This window comes from Echiichthys vipera (genome assembly GCF_963691815.1).
Source record: "Echiichthys vipera genome assembly, chromosome: 19".
Classification (NCBI taxonomy): domain Eukaryota; kingdom Metazoa; phylum Chordata; class Actinopteri; order Perciformes; family Trachinidae; genus Echiichthys; species Echiichthys vipera.
This window is the reverse complement of record NC_139844.1, coordinates 3,859,377-3,879,259: the sequence shown is the minus strand read 5'-3', so window position 1 is coordinate 3,879,259 and position 19,883 is coordinate 3,859,377. Positions and strand designations below refer to the sequence as shown.

Below are 19,883 nucleotides of genomic sequence, written 5' to 3'. Positions count from 1 at the left end.
CAGAGAACCAATCAAATGTAGGGCCTTTACTCACGTTCAGATTATGAGAATGAGTATTCTCAATAAACTTATCGTTAATCATGTAAATATTAGTTATCACCAATAATTATCAAAGATAATAATAAAAAATACTCTAGTCAAACCAGAGTTCATAAAGTCCTATAACATGTAGTAATGCCCAGTTGGTGATTAGTTACCAGTCCATGAGATGGGAGATGTTTTGCGTTGCTTGATGCCAGTGGCTGGTTGAAGAAAGGTTCTTGTCTTGGTGGTTGCTCTTAGGCAAAAGAGGAAGCTCAGATCGCTCTTTGCTGTGCTTAGTTGAGGATAACCGGTTGGTTAACCTTCGTGGTGATCCTACGCCATAGACCAGGTCCAGGGCCGACGGGACAGCGGGCAGCTGGTCTCCTGGATCCGTAGGAGCGTGTCGAGTTGAGTGCGAAGGAAGAGAGACCAAGAGAAAAAAAGAGTGGGAGGAAGAAGAAGTGCAGGTTGTGTGCTACACTTTATATAGGCCCTGGTGATGTCATTGCCAGAGGTTAAGTCAGCCAATGAACAATTTGGGGGTCCCTTGGAGAATCACACCTGGGTGTGATTTGTGGGGGAGAAGGCATGGCAGCCCTTTGTTTGTGGCCATGCCCTCAGAGACAAAGGCAGCCAGGCTTTGGGCCTAGTCGTCCCTTTGGCCTAAGCAGGCCGAGGCCTTCTCATTATAAAACTGAAAGTTCACGTTAATCCAGAAATTAACAATCTTTGGGTGCCGGTTGCACCTACAAAGTAATGATCTAGAAGATTCTCATGTAAATAAATGTCTGTTAATTCACAATCTATCGCAAAATGAGGCAACAAAATGATGATGAGCCCTTCATTTGCAGTATTATGTACTGGGTGAAAAAATCACCAGTGGTGCACAGTTAGTGATGCTTTTACTATCACCCAACAGTGCCACAGAGGGTAGCTTGAGCTAATGCAACAGACTTGTGAGTGCAGTAGCATACTTTTTTTTACAGTCTTTGGACATCTTTGAGATTGTAACTTTTTTTTAAATATATTTTTTTGGCACTTTTTAAAGCCTTTATTATATAGGACAGAGAGGAAATGGGGTTAGAGAGAGAGAGAGGGGGAGACATGCAGCAAAGGGCCGCAGGTCAGAGTCGAACCCGCAGCCGTTGCCTCGAGGACCTTCTACCTCTTTACATGAGGGCTGCTCTAACCACTGTGACACCAGCTCCTGAGATTGTAACTTTTAACGCTGATATGCAAATATTGACAGCCTGTAATTTGCAGTGTAAGTGTGTTAAGACTGGATGGGATGGTCGGGATGTACGCGACACGATCACATACAAAGTTAAAGTACAGACACGATTACACATGATTTCAAGACAACGCCAATCTTACATTGCACGTGATGCAAAATACGTGATGTTGCGTCCATTGCCTTATCGCGCAAGTTGAAAATATTGAACTATTCAAGAAAATTTGCATGACGCTGTGTCGCCTCGGATGGGCAGGCTAGCTAGCAGCCACCTTTAGCGAGGATGAGAGGGAACTAGAACAAGAAAAGGGATTATACATTATAATCCCATTTTAGACCCCTTGCCTGATTTGTTTTCATGGCTGGTGTCATCCCCTGTGTAGAGAACATGATAAAGTGTAGAGAACATGATAAAGTGTTTTAACTGTAGTTGAACTGGTTCAGATTTGATCTAGGTTTCTCACTGTATTTGGGTGTGCACCCAGTTTTCCTGTGCAAGAGGGGATTATTACCAATACTTCAGGTGCGCTCACTTGATATTTATCTCCAAATATAGTGCATTCTCAGATCTCAGCAGTGAGTTTGATGTACCATATGTTGATACAGCACTGATAATGAAAACAACCAAAATAATATCCTTAATGATGCATATTGTGTTGCAAAATTAGCATGAACATCCAGATATTTGCTCTAACAGTATTTTTCATTCATGTAATCTAGGAGGGCTACTCTAGTTTCTCCAGCTGTCAGGGCTGTCGGAGGTGTGAATGCGGGCCAGCTTCCATTCGCTCCACCTGCCATCCTCTCACCCACAGCTGTCCGTGCCGCCCGGGGGCCGGAGGTCGTTACTGCGAGCGCTGCCTCCCAGGCCACTGGGACTACAGCCCTTCCGGCTGCCAGAGTAAGTCATCTATCCATCATAATACGTAATAATAATAATAATATGTCAAATGTTCTCTTGCTCTCTTGAAAAAACACCCCCAGACCAATTGTCAAAACATTAAATGCAGATAAGGTTTTCCCGGAGGAGAAGGCTGCGCTCACACACACACACACACACACACACACACACACACACACACACACACACACACACACACACACACACACACACACACACACACACACACACACACACACACACACACACACACAGCTGCTAAAACTCTCAGTCCCACACAAGAGAAGCCACAAGACAGATGTGCAGGCCTCAAGCCAAACTACCATCTGTAGGTCTTTATATATTTGATAACTGCAATGAGCAACTGATCAACAAAAGGCTGATGTGCAGAACTTTCTGCCTTACACTCCATGATGACCCGCATCTGCATCTGTTTTTTGTTTTTTTTACAGAGTGTGACTGTGAGAGCGGCCACTGTGATATGCATACAGGGGAGTGCCTGCCAGAGGCTCCAACTGTTAACCTGTGTAACATCAGTAAGTGGACTGGACTACAGTAGCAGACACTGCACTTCAGCAGAGTACAGTTTTGACTCTGCTATAATGCTGTTATCCTCTTATCTTCTTTGCTTTTAGGTTGTGATGAGTGCATTTGGCATCTGATTGGGGACTTGCGGCTGTCTAATACGACACTGGAGCAGCTGAAAGTGGGAGTGTTGAATATCTCCACTGGTGCTGCTGCCAACGACAGGCTCAAATACTACAACTACACCGCTCACCGACTGCAGGTACCTACAGTTGTACACACTTAATAGAGTAATGCAGATGTAAATGCAAGAAATGCAAAGAGAAATAATAAAATAAGTAAAATAAATAAAAACACAAGTTAAATAGGGCTGCAGCTATCAAATCTTTTTGTAATCGAGTATTCTACCAATTGTTCCATTGATTAATCGAGTAATTGGATAACATTTTTTTAATTATGTGTAAAAATGTATAATAATTTTGTGTTATTTTACAAAAAAATAAATTATGTATGGGGTAGGCTTATTTAGTGTGGTAACAGGGATGTGTGTGTGTGTGTGTGTGTGTGTGTGTGTGTGTGTGTGTGTGTGCGTGCGCGCGCGTGTGTGTGTGTGTGTGTGTGTGTGTGTGTGCGTGTATGTGTGTATTTCAATGTGTGCGTGAGGGAGAGAGAGAGAGAGAGACAAGATGTGTGTGTGTTGAAGCCATTACATTCAAAATTTACCATGAATAAGTTGATTATTTAAACAATTCAAAGTGGAGCATAAAATTCTGCGTGTCGCACATGTTTACTCAAACAGGTTTAAAGACAAATAGATTAATTTAGATAATTAATTAACCATAGCTATTATCAGGAAGAGTGAGTCGCTCTCTTCCTGTTTACCGTAACAGCAAGCTACGAACAAAACTCCACCGACGCATTTACTCAAACAAAACTATAAAGAGTGATCAGGGAGGTGACGTTACATTTAACATTCATGAAAAACTAAACATAGAGGCATTCACAAGGACAGCTAACGTTACACATTCAATTCCTGTTTCTCCGTAACTACGGCAAGCGCCCTCCTTAAACTGGAACACCAGCCCTTGTGAAGTGACGTTCAATCATTGATGTTGTGCTGTTGTGGTAGAACAGTTCTAGTTTACAGTGGACATATTGGACCACTTTGGACTGTTTTTTTAAGTGTGAAATGATCCCAAACTTTTTCTATGACTTTCTGGAAGTAGTGGTGTGCATCCGCATAAGCGGTCCGTGTGGAACAATGATCCCTGCGCTGAACAGGCCGCAGAATGCGCCAGATAGGAATTGAACAAATCATCAAGGCCGAGATTTTGCCTCAAGGATTTTTTGATTAATTGTTTCAGCCCTAAAGTTAAAGCTACACTCATCACTCATTTATATGAACAATGGATCAAATGACCTTATAACAGTAAAATCATTTTACAAAGTTACGAAATACAAGAGGTTACTGAATTTTAAGTTTTTAGGGATAGTCTCACAATTGAAATGTATAAACACATAAAGAAAATCTAAAAAGCATTAAGCTCAGATGTTTATCCACACTATGACTTCACATTTTTCCTATTTTATGACAGTTTGGGCTCAAGCATCGGCATCTACAACCAGACCACATCTCATCTTTGTAGAACCAGGCCCTGGAAATAATCCACCCATTGGCATCACAGACTAAAAATATACAAATTACTTAAAGTTGAGTATGGAGAATAAGCAGAACACCACCATCTAGTTTCTCAAGATCGTAGTCGCAACAACTAAAAATAATTCCACCAATCGGGTTGCCAGGTTGGTCAGAACCGGCCCAGTAGCTACAAGAGACCAGAGTCTGTTTGAGTCTGTTTGAACCCGCCCCCTCCAGCAAATCACACCATAAAAACAAGTATGAGAGGAGTTTGACTGAAAGTTAGCGTTAGCCATTAGCATTAGCCGTTCCAGCTAAGTTGAGATGAAAGTGATGTTAGCGATCAAGGAGAAATGTAGCCATTTGGGCGTGCGTTTTAATGGCGTTTCTCTCCTTTCTCTCAGTCCATGGAGTGAATGCTTGGCCTATATTGACTCCAGTTTTTGCCCATCTCCGCTCCCTCAGCTGCTGGGACAAATAACCATTTCACCCAGTGCCTGCAACAACCCTGGCAACCAGCAACGCCCAATGCTATTGGCTGCTATAATGGAAACAGAACCGGACAGAAAGTCATTACCCGTCAAAAATGTTTAAAAATATTAATTTGGAATGGAAAATGGAAAAGCAATACTTTAATTCACGCCATGTGAATGGCTACATATTCAACCTTTAACTTTGAGAGCTTCACTCTTCTTTGTTTGACTAAATTGATTTTCAAATGTCTACAAAGTCTAGCCCCAGAGCCTTCTTCTAGGTACTTTCAAAGACATGATGGTAACAGAGTAACCAGGAGCATGGTGACTGGTAACTGTAAAATACCACACCATAGATCTACATTTGGACAGGGTGCTTTCTTTAGAAGGGCTGTCCACTCTGGAACACATTGCCAATTGAAATCTATTTAATTCCAGATATAAAACTGTTTACAACAAAGGTTAAGTAATGGCTAAAAGAAAAACAAAGCTTTACCCACTAAATCATCGTGTCCTAAAATGTAACTTGTAAGGTACTGATTATGTGTTGTTTAGTGTTCTGTGTAATGTAGCTTTATATCCTAATAATCTGATTATGTATGTGTATTTTATATCTGTGTAATGTATTTCTAGCATGTTGATCATTTATATCATTCTGTGCTGATTATGTTGTTTATGTTCAAGCCCACCTTGGGACAAGAGTTGAAAATTAGCAATAGCCATTAACTCTCTCTGCAGAGCATCACTTGCATTGTTAGTATTGGAACTATGTTAAACTGTATTGTCCATATTTAAATACAATTCTATTCTAAAAAGTGTAACTCCTTCTAAAGGTTTATGTTTTCTCTTTCTTTTACATGTTCTTCAAGTACAATGAGCTGGTCCAATGAATATGTGAATCTGCTTTCTCCCAGACTCAGTTCCAAGGCTGGAGAAACAAGTCCTCTGTGATGAAGACCCAGACTGGGGAGCTGGAGAAGGCCACAGACGCTGTGGTGTTGGACATCCAACAGCTGGGAGAATCGGTCGGCAAAGCTATCATCTTTCGTTTAAATCAAATTAACCATTTAAGCAACATCTCTGGAGTATAAAAGGCTATAGAACTTCAAACCAATGTTGGACCTGACATGTTCCAGTTATTTAGTCTAATCTTGGTATACGACACCTGCTTGTTCTTCAGAAGCAAGTGACTTCAACCACTGATTGATGTGTCATTGATTATTTGTTGTGCTGGTTGTGCAGGAGAGTGCGGTGAAGACTCTGGGGAACAAGCTGGATAACGACACACTGGAGACCTTCACCCTGGCTGAGCAGCTCAGCACAAACCTCACTGATCTGAACCTTCGCATTGAAGGTACCAAACGGCTCGGGACAAGTGCAGCTGACTCTTCTGTACTATCAGCGTTTCACAATGTTGATTTTGCAGGCTTAATACAGTCCTTTAATAATAATATTAAATATACATTTTCTTAGGAGTGCTGAATCTTATGCAATCACGTTGACTTACATATTTACATGTGGGTTCCTAAATCATGTATGTGTGTTAATGTATGTGCACAGAGATGATCCATGACTGGGAGCTGTACAGTGTTCACCAGGATGTGGATCCAGAGGTGGCCAGGCGGAACACTGAGCAGGCCCAGGGAATGGTGACCTGGATGAGGACCCTGGATCTGTCCCCACGAGAGCCCATGGCCACTGATGAGTCGACTGAAGCCCATGACTGTGAGCAGTGTGCAAACACAGGCACAAACATGCTCCACATGCAGATTTTTTCTTGTTGTTGTATCCAAAATTACCTTTCAGTAAGATGTAGGACTCCTACTAATGACTATTTTTCTATCAATTCATAAATCGACTACATTATCGATTTGTCTAAATTATTCATTTTCCTCCCAAAAATCGAATTTCTTATCTTCACATTTGTATTTAATTTATATAAAAAATTTTATGTATAATACAGCATAAAGCAAAATGTAAACAAATGTTTACAGATTAAAATGCAAAACTGTAGGTTCAAACTGCAACAGCAACATGATCAAAAATGAGAAATGGGCACAAATAAAAAGAGGACTTTATGATTTAATTTTGGTGAACCAAACCCATTCTACCACCACACCAAACTCTCTTCTCAAATTTAACAGTTTAAAGTTTCTTTAAATATTTTAGTTATCAGTTACTTTCCAAAATCCACATGAACCACTCTTCACATCAGCATAAATGAGATCCACAGCACTTATTTACAAAGAAAAGATGTCCCTTTTAAAGCCGTTTCACCTGTTAGGGCCAAACTCCATCAGCTGGGGGATGCCCGCAGCAGAGCGTGCCCATTATATCCAACAGAAGGAGCTGTGTCATTATCTTGGTTTAGCATCTAGCATGCTAAAATTTTCTAATTTAATATTATTTTTTACTTCTGATGATTGCATTTATGAACAGTGGTCTTCATTTGTGAAGATTATCTTTCTGAACCAAATAGTGTGATAAACTTTTGTTTGCAACAGAACGTTTTTTTTTTCTTTTTTTGCAATAATCCAAAATCCATTAGAAACAATGACTGGCTTTTTGTAAAGGAAACCAGGGCAATGCTAACTTCAGGGTTGGCAAACAAAAATACGTCATCCCTGCAAAACTATGTAGCACCCAATACTTGTCATAAACCTCTCTGCTTTATATTATTATTCTATTTTTTTCAGTAGATACTTTTTATGTATAAAGAATATCCAGACCACGGCTCTCAATTGCTTTGGTCAGAGTATCTACAGTAGCAAGTCCTGAGTAACTTGAATGTAAAACTAATGATGGCTCGTGTGTGGGGGGGTGTTTCCAGTGCTCAGGCGGATCCGTCAGCTGGAGAAGAAGTTGATGATCACAAACAGCCGCCTCCCACCTGTCAGGGAGATCCTCTCCCGCTTCTCCACCAAGCTGTCAGGCGCTCAGGACTTTCTGCTGAAAGCAGCCAGCAGCGTCCAGGAGACGGAGGACAGGAACCGAGCAAGCATCCTCAAATTCCAGAGAAACGAGGTGATTTCCTATGACGCCCCCCCCCCCCCCAGGCTCCTGCTGAGTGCCACTCCCCTCCATCTCTCCTCCAGCACTCCCTCCTCTTTCTGTTTGTCAGTATGGCTGCATTAATAAACCTAGTCCTGTTAAAGTGCCCTCTCCCTGCTGTGGAGGATTGTGCTGGCATAAAGTTCCTTCTCTAAGTGCTGTCTGCTTTATCTCATCTCACAATGTTACAAACAATGTTGAGTTTTGCTCAATCACACCATGTTATCTGGCCTTGAAAGACACAAGAAGAGCCTGTCCTTAGCATGCACGCAAAAAGCTGTGAGAGCGAGAGGTCTGGTTGTTGTTTGCCAAGCATGTCACAGAAGTCTATTACTGGTGGTATTTAAGTGCTGAGAACCGAAACACAAAACCATCTGTGGGAGCTTTGGACTGTTACATTAGGAGGAGGCCCACACAGGGGGAACAGCAATGATGCAATACAACATTTTTTCCCATGATAACATCCAGAGCCGACATACAGAATCCTGACTCTATTACCCATGATACAGCCCACATTCAACAACAAGACATGTACAGTACAACTAGTTTGCTTGGAACGATAATATAGGTCCGATATATTTTTTTACTTATGAAAAGTATCAGTCCCACATTGAAATTCTTAAAATGGTGTCCACTCCTTCTACCACATTAAAAATTTAGGACTCAATATGCAAATGTTAATAGGCCTGCCCCTTCGAATCAGATTTTCAATGATCACAGAGAAACTTCCGAATTTGAGCAGATGAATGTGAAAACATCCTTCTCATGTTAAATGCTGCACATACATCATCCTTCACAGCAACGCTCAAACAACCAACAAGAAGAAAACTATTTTTGAGCAGTGGGAGCCTTTAAAAATAATAATACACTTTATTTTTATAGTACAATTCATGCACAAAATGCAACACAAAGTGCTTAATATATAAAAAGATAATTGTAACAGTTATAATAGACTATATATAAGGAATAAGGAAAATAAAATTGAAGGAAAATAAAATTGAATTCAAACAGCACAAGAGGACAAGATAAAACAACCATCCGCTCAAATCAACGCCATTCAGTGATTTCAAAACCAATAAAATCATTTAAAATTAATTCTGTGACAGGAATTGTAACTGACCAATAGCTTTCCTGGATACAGCAGACAGAAGAGCATTACAGTAATCCACCCTGCTGGAGAAAACTGTATTAGAGAGAGAAATGTTCTGGAAATATCATTGATATATATTAAATATAAATAATAGAAGGAAGGAAGGTAACTTCAACCACTAATTAATTTAAATTATTTGTGGTGTATCACCTAACCAATACATATCAGACATGTTGCTCACTGTCTTGGATTTCCTGAGATATATAAGCCAAGTTTCAAGCATCTGTGTGTTCATGCTGATATTTCTGTGAGCTGAAGTAACCATACAGTGGCTGGCAGGGAGGACACATTAATACATCTAAATATCTAAACATATGGCATGGAAAAGGGTTGGGTCAATACAATTTGTTATAAATGGTTTAAAACACTAGTTTGGATCATCACAGTCTTTGAGTTTATATACTGTATTATAACGTTGTTGCCCTTGATTGGGCTTTACAACTCTGTAAAACCATGTGTGGTTGGAATTTGGAACTTGGAAGTTTTGATCCAGCCCTCGTCGTCATGCCCTGCTTGATATTATGGGTCTGCTGCCCAGCAGAACAGCTGCTGCTCAATTCTCTGTTTGTGTGTGTGTGTGCGTGTGTGTGTGCGTCTGTGTGTGTGTGTGTGTGTGTGTGTGTGTGTGTGTGTGTGTGTGTGTGTGTGTGTGTGTGTGTGTGTGTGTGTGTGTGTGTGTGTGTGTGTGTGTGTGTGTGTGTGCGTCTGTGTGTGTGTGCATGTGTCTGTGTGTGTGTGTGTGTGTGTGTGTGTGTGTGTGTGTGTGTGTGTGTGTGTGTGTGTGTGCGTCTGTGTGTGTGTGCATGTGTCTGTGTGTGTGGGTGTGTCTGTGTGTGTGTGTGTGTGTGTGTGTGTGTGTGTGTGTGTGTGTGTGTGTTTGTGCATTTTGGGTTGCATGTGTGTTATCAGGAGAGGGGATCTCCATGAACAGGGTCTCTGCTGTAATATCAATGCCATGAATGGTGCACTAACCAAACACGGAGCCTCTCCTAATCTGAGGCTCCTCCTAGCCTCAGCACAGACCGGTCGACACCAGCTGCAGCCACACCAATCAAATCATCTCAATCACCCATACTCAGTCATGCAGTTAAATTAAAGGTGGGTTGTGGGTACTGTAAACCGTTATCTCCAAACAACTACATGAGAAGAACCTGCTTGTTAAAAAGTATAGAGATGCATATTATAATAGAGTCTATGCTGCACTGCACGCCCAGTACGACTTAAAGTGAAATTCCGGCGTAAAATCATCCCAGGTTCTTTTTCAGCAAATACACTCATCAAATAAGCCATCAAGACAATTTTTTTCGTGTAACCTATTAACGGAGAAATCCCGCTAACAGCCGAATCTGGCTTACACTGACTAGCTCAGGGCAGCATGGTGAACACATTGAAACGTCTTTTTTAACCACTAATACTGCTCAAAATAACACCAAACCTCTGCAGTAGCATGAGAAGAGTCGTTACACGGAAATCAAAGCACCAACAACGTGGTTAGTGAACCCAGAGTTTATTAAAAGAGTGTTTTAGACCGCACTAACACTGTCCGTCCCTAGCGTGCCCCGTGCTTTAGGGTACTTGCCCCCCCCCCTCTCCCCCTGCGGCCCAGGCCCGTTTGTACTCACACTACATGGCCAATGCTTCTTGCTGCCTATACGTCATTACGCCGTAATACGTCACACGCATTGATTGACATCATTGCGATGCGTCACTTTGTTTACAAATCTTTCCATAGACCTCAGAGTTTATGTGCATCTTGTCCGACTGTTTTTGAATATTTTCATCAACCAAATCAGCAGTAAACACTCCACCTCCGCATCACAACAACGTGAACCTTTCGCCGCCATTGTTTTAAATGTCCGTGCATGGTCCCTCCTTCTTTTTTTCTATGTCCGTACAGGCGCACATAAAATGACGTCAGAGCCGCCGTAGGCCTCGTGCTCGTCCACGTGTGCACGCTCGTGCACGTACATGTGCAAGCGTGCTTTACAAAAGCCCACCTATCACAAACGGGCCATGACCGTACCGCGTCTAGGAGCGGTACGGTTGCACTCACACTGGTCCAACGAACTAGACTTTACCCCTGAAACGTGCTTGGTCACGGTACGGAGGACAGTGTGAGTGCGCCCTTAAAGACTTACATACTGGCCCCTGTACCAGCTCCTCTCATAGTAAAGTCCATTCAAGTGGATTACCAAAGTCAATCCAAAAGGAAGGAGCCCATTGGTGCTTTGTTTTCTGTGTAGGGACTCTTCTCATGCTGCTGCAGAGGTTTGGCGTTATTTTGAGCAGTATTAGTGGTTAAAAAAGACGTTTGAATGCCTTCACCGTGCTGCCCCGAGATAACCAGTGTTAGCTGTATTCAACTGTTGGCGATCCTCTGGGATTTCTCCGTTAATAGTTATTACACGAAAAAATTGTCAGATGGCTTATTTAAAGAGTGTATTTGCCGAAAAAGACCCTGGGAGGATTTTATACCGGAATTTCACTTTAAATTACTCTTCTAGTAAAGGCATTTCTGAAGTTATTTCAAAAGCTACTGGACATATCCCTGGATATTACTTTAGTATCATATTTTGTGGCCTTTATTAGATTGTTGACAGCACAGAAAGGGAGGCATATGACATGCAACAAAGGTTTCAGGCCAGGTGGTCGTTTTCATTAGTTCCAAATGATGTGGAAAAACAGTAAGAATAAGTTGTTACATTTTTGTAAATGAAAGTTACACAAGCTTTGATCCCACAAAAAAATTCAATCAAAATTTTAATCTGAAACTAGAAAAAAAAATGTACCCAGAGGACGCCTTGCTTCTAAAATGCAGCACTTGTAGCAGTTTTTCTTATCTGATGAATTGTATGTACTCTTTCAAGGAGAGGAAGCTAATTTTCACGGCCTAGATCATAAATGTGTTTGTTTATATATATTAATTCTACCCTTTGTTCCTTTTCAAAAAGATTATCTGTGAACTTGTCGTACCAACTAGGCGTCTTTTCCTGGGACTTGACCAGTGTCCTCTCAATGGCCAGCAGAGCTAGGCTGCTTAAACGGCCTTGGCCAAGCTGGAGCTGCTGCGCCAGTTACCTGTGATAAGGAGCTGATTCTGAACAAAGATGAAGGCTTTCTAGCGCGTATTTAGTCAATAAAATGTACACACAGCAGCACAAATTTCATATAATAATATATTTTTTATTTTATTTTTTTTGGTGACATTTTAGGGGAAGCTCAGCTTCCCTTACAGTCTTAGAGCAATCACCAATGTTGTGACCAGATTATTAGTAAAAACAAATTGGCCTATTCATAAAAAGGAAACGTTTAATTGACACATTGATAATTAACTAGCCTGTACATGGCTTCATAGCTTCAGGATTCATGTCTGCCCTCCACTTATATACACATATTAAAACATGATGTAGAAATATTATCAGTTATTATTATTTGAATAGCTGCATGCACCATAAAAAGGACTTTAGGCTGACCTACATGTTTTTGTAGGCCCAGTTTAATATGCAACTCAATTTAACACCACATATGTAGCAGGGGGTCCCTTGACAAATGTTGTAGAACCCTGACTTAAAGAAATACATTTTTTCAAGTGGTATGTCAAGACCAGTCTCTCGTCTGTGTGTTAACTGCAGGGCTATAGCCAGAAGATGATTAGCTTAGCTTTACATAAAGACTGGAAGCATGGAGAGCTCAAACTCCAAACTAAACACAAATACACAAGAGTGGTATCGATATCCTCATCTGACTAAAACAAGTCAAACTGTTCCTTTATATAAGATATTGTTTGATGCGGCGAGTCTTTGTGGCCTCTATTCATCTAGGACACTAAACATGTTACTGCAACATGGAGATCCCCATTTCATTTCATATCCATGATCTCTACCTACTTTATCCTCATTCTGAAGCTTGTTTATTTCCTTGTGCCCCCAGGTGAAGCAGCAGAGGCTGACAGAGGACCATGCTGCTGTCAACGATACACTGGAAATAGCCAGAGTCTCCATCTCTGAAACGGAGAGGACTGTGGCTGAGGTGGATGCTATGGTGCAGGTGAGGCCTACTTTACTGTCAGGACCCATCAGGGTTCGAATAGGTGCTTGAAATCCTTGAAAATGCTTGAATTTTAATGTTGTGTTTTCAAGATTTGAAAAGTACTTGAATTTTGGATAAAGTGCTTAAACATGCTTGAAATTATATCTGTATTGCATTTCTTTCACAACAAATAGCTATAGAATAGAAATGTAATTTTATTTCTTATTCTAGTTGTTTATACCACAATACCATCTCTTTTGATAGGATGAAGAAAGGTGAAATTATCAATTTCAATATGTATTTGTAGAAATATGTAATTTATCACAGCCCTAAGGTGCTTGAAATGCTTGAAAATGGACCATAAAAGTGCTCGGAAAAGGTGGAAAAGGTGTACGACTCCATGAAGTCTCTGGGTCTCTGTTGTCCCGATGCTCAGGGTTTCATTATGGCTCACTGAATGAGAGAGCATGTATCATAATCTAATAGAGTGTGATATGGGGCTGCAATATCTCAGAGCTTGCATTGAATTTATTCATGAAATGGATTCCTGAGACGCAGTGTCATACTCTCAGTCTCGCCAAATTTGATTTGGAAGCGATTTGTGGATTGCCACAGATTGAATAAGCTGTGTTCTCAGACAGCTCTCCCTTTTTAGTCAAGTTGCTCTATTGAGTTACACTGTAGGGAGTTGCAATCATCCTGAGGTAACAATGTTAGTTTGGATGTCCGTGTGCGCTTATGTGTGTTCCCATTCTTTGGACTGTGAGTCATCACAAGGTGAAAAGTCTATTTCTGTGGCTGTAACCAAGAATAGAACCTGGGGATTCTGAGAGTGGGATATAAATGCAAAGCAGTGGAATGTCTTGCAAATAGTTAGTGAAATATCTATATGTATATGTCTGTGTGTTTTCATGTGTCTGCATGTGTACATCTGCACAGAATGTGACCGAGTACCATGCAGCCATCGATGGCGCCAGCCAAAAGTTGATGGAGAAGACCGAGCGTCTCTCGCTGGCTGACAGAGATCTGGTGCAGAGGGCCGATGAGCATGCCGACGAGCTTGACAGAGAGGCCAACGAGTTGGAGGAGTGAGACCCGATTATGAATTCAATTAGCTACAAATAATAAGCAAAAAGCAACAATGCATTAATCCATCTCTTAAGACTTCTCTACCCTGTCTGTTGCACTAAATATAATGAAAAAAATAAAATATACTAGTTTTATTTTAAAAGGGCTCAGTAAAATGAAAACAGTTGTTGTTTTTACAAAACCGCATAAAAGTACTGTATAAAGTGAATCTGTAGGGGAGTATTTTCAGCCACAGATTCCCGTTTGAGCATTTGAGCAACTTAGCAAAGCACCAGTGTAATGAAATTGGCTCAGCTTTCAGCTCCGCCATCTCGTCCAAATATGGTTATGTACAGTTTCAAAGAGACAAGATGGCGACGGTTAAAATGCCAAACTCAAGGCTTCATCATGATGAGCCAAAAGGTGCTAAAATGCTGCGTAGCGCTGAGAAGGGAGTTGAACTCTATTTATTATATAAAACTAATGATTTGAGCAGCATTAAAGTGAAATTCTGGCAAATACACTCATCAAATAAGCCATCGAGACAATTTTTTCGTGTAAAAACTATTAACGGAGATATCAGACAGTCACAGTCATGAGAAGAGTCCCTACACACAAAACAAAGCACCAATGGGCTCCTTCCTTTTGGATTGACTTTGGTAATTGACTTGAATGGACTTTACTATGAGAGGAGCTGGTACAGGGGCCAGTAGGTAAGTCTTTAAAACACTGTTGTTGTAGCGACTCTCCGAGATATCTCTGTTAATTGTTGTTACACGAAAAAAAATTGTCTCAATGGCTTTTTTGATGACCGAATTTGCCTAAAAAGTCCCTGGGATGATTTTTTTTTTACCGGAATTACGCCTAAATATGATTTCCATGAGCACTGAGAATTTTTGACGAAACACTGCAATTAGACTGCAATATCTATCATCCTGTCTCCACCAGGGATCTGAGAGAGAGTGACGCCAATGGCTTTGTGCAGAAAGCTATAAGTGCTGCCAATGTCTACAACAACATAGTGAAATACGTCGACGATGCAAATATCACCTCGCTCACCACCTTCAACTCATCCCAAAGAGCTGAAGATGTATGTTATTTCACTGAAAACACAGCATACATCCACAGTAATACCTATCAACCTGCTGCAGCTTTGCCATGTGTTCTGTGTTTCAGGCCATCACTGGGATCAATATGCAGCTTGGGTACCTGGTAAAGCTGAGCGACAATGTTTTCAAGGAGTCTGTTTCATTACATTCAGAACAAATTGGTATGGGGCTGTCACAGGGAATGTTTTTTTATTGTCAATGTGTCAACAATCCGATGTCCCTTTGACACTGACACTCCCTGTAACAGAGGTGGAAGCTGAGGTGAATGACAAGCTGAAATACATCGAGGAGACCAAAGAGACCATGGATCAAAACAACAAAAAACTTGCAGAAATAGTGGAGGATATCAGTGGAATTCGGACAGGTAAGACATTACATTAAGTTAGAGTCTGTCAAACGCACAGACAGAAAATCTGATTTCATATGGATGCTCAGTACAGAGAGAAGTCAGCAACGCATTTAGCCTAGCTTAGCACACTGAATAAATTCCTAGAAATTCCCTTTGTCAACAAAGGATCTAATCAGCACCACAGGAAAAGGTTTTGTTGTACCACCACAACACAGAGTCCACACATGATGTGCCTCCTCTGCTCACACAAATTATCACAAAGAGATGCTAATAAGTATACACAAAATGACCAAAAAATACCACAAAGAGACAAAAATTACTAGGGTTGCAAAACGACCACGAAGAGATGCTAAATGACTGAAAATAGACACAAAACAACTACATAGAGACCAAAATTTAAGACAAATACGCACAAAATAATTTAAAATAGATAACATAGGTAACATGACCACAGAGAGAATCAAAACGACAACATAGAAATGTAAAATGAAAAAATAGATGCAAAACCACCATTTAAAAATGTAAAATGACAAAAAAATAGATGCAAAACAATTACAAAGACAAACAAAATAACTAAAAATTGAATTAAAATGACCATGCAGAGAAACAAAATGACCACATAGAAAACAGTATAAAATAAGAGCACAATGACTGCAAAGAGATCCAAAATGACAACAAAACGACTAAAAGACTCTTTGAATTTAGGTGTCTTGTTCCTACGCAGACAGAGTGGGGGGCCTCTAACATGTATGTGCCCAGAGCTCTGTTGTCTCAAAATTTTGTCCATGCTGTAGGCAAGCTCAAAAGGAGCTGAAAAAGTACCATCCTTTGGAGTTTCCTGGAAAATTTGTCCTGAATATTAAAGTCAATCCACAGGCTGTCATAGACAACCAAGAAAGTTGATGAAGGTCTCAGTTTTTAAGTTACACAATCAGTTCGCCCATTGATAATATAAAAATTATTAATACATAAAAATGTTACACACAGAACCTTTAACAGATCATTTTCAGCATTGGGATTTAAAGATAGCACGCTACTTTTACTCTTTTCACCATTAACTAAACACCTTTCAACGATATGGACCTTGAGTCAGTATCAGAATTTTCTCTTCTGCATCCATTTTAGACAAAACACCACAGCGACTGGAGTTTACCCTGGAAGTGGCTGAGGAGACCCTCAACCACTCAAAAGCAGTCCTTCAAACCATCACTCCCATCAGCACCAAGGTGGAGGAGTGGGCCAGCAACATGAGAAACAATGAATACTCTACAGCTGCTTATGAAGAGGCGGTCCTGTCTGCTGGGGAAGCAGGTATCATAACTACTGCCATTCACTGCACCACGTACATATATATATATATATATATATATATATATATATATATATATATATATATATAACCCTGTCAGTTAGTTGCTCCCCACTTTCTCTGTATATATCCCGCCAAATTTCTTGTTCACTAAACTTTATAGTGGAGAACCTCAATGTACTCGTTCCTGAGCTGCTGGACAAGTTGAAGGTGGTCGAGGAGAAGAAGCCTGTCAACAACGTGACCACCAACATCATGAGGATCAGAGAGCTTATAGCTCAAGCCAGGAGTGTGGCCAAGAAAGTAAGTTCGTCATTCGGAACATGCTGACAATATGCTTGATTTAGGTTGTATATTTAGGATTTAGCAACTTGCTGAAAATCTGTGCAATTAATTTTTAGAGGTGAATTAGTGTAAAGCTCTCAACCTCATTGATATACATTTGTCTGTCTGGTCTAGTTAAATAACTTTAGTCATGGAATGTCTCCAGTTTCTCAAAGCTCCAAGCTGAATCGAAGACTACAAAAAGTTAGCACCACACTATACTAAAAACTGTTTGGGATATATATTTTTTAAAATATTACAAGGATAACAATATGATGCTCCTCTGCTACTCTATCACCTGTCACCAAGTACACATAGCAAACTGGGCACAACAACATATATTTTAGAGCCTGATAAAAATCTGCATTATTCATAAACAACTATAACGCTCATTCAAATCTCTCTGACCGAACAGTCAGATGCTAAAAGCTAAATTTGACAATGAAAGTAACATTAATGTATAGATGTTCTGATACCATTTTTTCGTTATTTTGGATACTGGTTTCAATATCATTTCTTTTTTTCAACAGCTGTATACCACTGGCTGTGATATAATTGCTATCAATGTTATGACCTGGTTAAACATACAGAGAATAAATGACATAGAACTTTATTTTATTATCTAGTTTGACAGTGTGTTATAACAGAAAAAGAACATAAATAAACTACTTCAAAGTTGTATCCCATAAGATTTTCATCTATTAAATTGTCTTTTAAGTTACTACCTATGAAATAGCGAGCTAAAACAATGGTGATTGATCATGTGACCCACTAATGAAAGCACTTGTTGCCTTTTTGCTGATTATTCCAATATCTGTGTGTCTGTGGAGACATTCCCTCTCTAGATGTAAATAAGTCTCCATGTTAGTGATTCTGCTGACAGTGGTTGGTCTGTCGGCCCAGATCCTCACTAGCGTTATGATGCGTTCACTTGTAATTGGAAATCGGGGACTTCCAACTTGAGACAGGCTTTTGGTAAGAGCAGAAGTGTAATAGGAACGTGTGTGTGTGTGTGTGTGTGTGTGTGTGTGTGTGTGTGTGTGTGTGTGTGTGTGTGTGTGTGTGTGTGTGTGTGTGTATGGATTTAAGAGGGCAACATATAGGGTACGGACTGGAAGTACAGATGGGAATGTGTGTTAATCAATCTTAAAAAAAAAACAATTTTTTAAATTCAACACTCATAGTGACCGTAACCCTGACCGTGATGGAGGCTTTGAAAGAACAGACTCACCTGCAGTTAAATCTTACTGCCACAGAGGCCACTAGAAACAAGATATCTCAAATCTTATGGAGTACAACTTTAAAGTAGTTATTCCGGGCTAAATTACATGGTATCAGATCGATGAATAGATGCGTACTTGCCAATACTGATAGCAGCATTTTAGGCAGTGCTGCATGCATTTCTGATACTTGTATCTGTATTGAAACAACTCTTAATGTATAGCACAAAAACAACTCCTCATGTTGATCTCACCATAAGCTCACTCTGGTTTACACCCCACCCCCCAGGTCCAAGTGTCCATGAAGTTCAACGGTCAGTCCTCAGTGGAGGTTCATCCTCACAGCAACCTGGAAGACCTGAAGACAGTGACGTCCATCAGCCTGTTCATGAGAGTGGACCCGGACAAGGATCCCATAGAGGACCGTTTCATCTTATACCTGGGAGACAGAAATGTGAGGCATCCAGCGAGAACTAATTTGATTTCTTTTAGGTAATGAGTTACTATAAAAACAAATGCCTACCAGGAGGAATACTAAGTGGAAACAAATGGGAGCTATTTCATCAAGTAACAGCACTTGTGAGGAACAACTAGGCATGTAGATTTAGCTTCCAGCTCTAAGAAAGTGTACAACCTGGCTATTCTTTCCTGTTGTATGTGTTCAATAGGTTCTAGTTAGCAAGGAAGTTTTAGGGATGTTATGTGGCTGCTGATACTTCACAAACTTGCACTCAGAAGCCCAGGGCCAAGATGAAAGGCAGGGAGCAGCTTGTGGACATGAATAGTTTGTTGTCATCATAGAGGCAGGAATGACAGGCTTTGAAAGTGCACAGTTGCCCCTTTCAAACGGTCTCTAAGAGACGCCTGTGACAATAGTGCATGTGTGTGCCTCCAAAGTTGGAGTTCATTTACATAAATACCGTTAGCCCATGCCCATTGGGGCACAGAAACAATGCAGCTACCCACTGTGGGGCCTCTGTGTTCTCTTTAAGCACCTTCACCTCGGTGATTTCACTGCCACTATAATCTATGCTGTGGTGCTTGTCTTCGGCTTTTCAGTGTGGAATAATAGCCTCAGCATGAGCACCATAGGTCATCTTAAATCAAGGATGTTTATGTTTTTCAAACCACTATATATCAAAGTCAAACAACATGAAATATTATCATTTCCCTGTTGGAAACGGCAGTGAGTCAGGCCATGATGGGAAAGTAAACAGGGTATAAACTCTGTATGAGTTTTTTTCTACTGTTTTTGCTCACAGGGTAGGAAAGACTACATGGGACTGGCTATCAAGAATGACAACCTGGTGTACGTGTACAACCTCGGGGGTGAAGATGTTGAGATCCCATTGAGTTCAAAGCCTGTCAGCCAATGGCCTGCAGTCTTCAACTACATCAAAGTAGAGAGGTAATATCCGTGAATGAACTTTAGGTGTGAACTTTGGGCTTCATACAAGAAGGACAGGTGCAAATAGATTTGT

At 40.6% G+C, this 19,883-nt stretch overlaps 1 protein-coding gene across 1 annotated transcript in view; it reads left to right on the top strand.

Moving 5' to 3' along the window:
* The window catches only part of lama4 (laminin, alpha 4), a 42,117-nt gene that overhangs the window by 10,682 nt on the left and 11,552 nt on the right, over positions 1 to 19,883 (top strand). The window contains exons 7-22 of the mRNA XM_083933462.1: positions 1,976 to 2,156; positions 2,609 to 2,692; positions 2,792 to 2,943; positions 5,708 to 5,818; positions 6,036 to 6,147; positions 6,354 to 6,518; positions 7,624 to 7,817; positions 12,925 to 13,041; positions 13,963 to 14,111; positions 15,040 to 15,181; positions 15,268 to 15,361; positions 15,448 to 15,564; positions 16,675 to 16,860; positions 17,022 to 17,161; positions 18,692 to 18,856; positions 19,665 to 19,810. Coding sequence (XP_083789588.1) covers positions 1,976 to 2,156; positions 2,609 to 2,692; positions 2,792 to 2,943; positions 5,708 to 5,818; positions 6,036 to 6,147; positions 6,354 to 6,518; positions 7,624 to 7,817; positions 12,925 to 13,041; positions 13,963 to 14,111; positions 15,040 to 15,181; positions 15,268 to 15,361; positions 15,448 to 15,564; positions 16,675 to 16,860; positions 17,022 to 17,161; positions 18,692 to 18,856; positions 19,665 to 19,810 — 2,255 coding nt within the window. The remainder of the gene's footprint in view (positions 1 to 1,975; positions 2,157 to 2,608; positions 2,693 to 2,791; positions 2,944 to 5,707; positions 5,819 to 6,035; positions 6,148 to 6,353; positions 6,519 to 7,623; positions 7,818 to 12,924; positions 13,042 to 13,962; positions 14,112 to 15,039; positions 15,182 to 15,267; positions 15,362 to 15,447; positions 15,565 to 16,674; positions 16,861 to 17,021; positions 17,162 to 18,691; positions 18,857 to 19,664; positions 19,811 to 19,883) is intronic.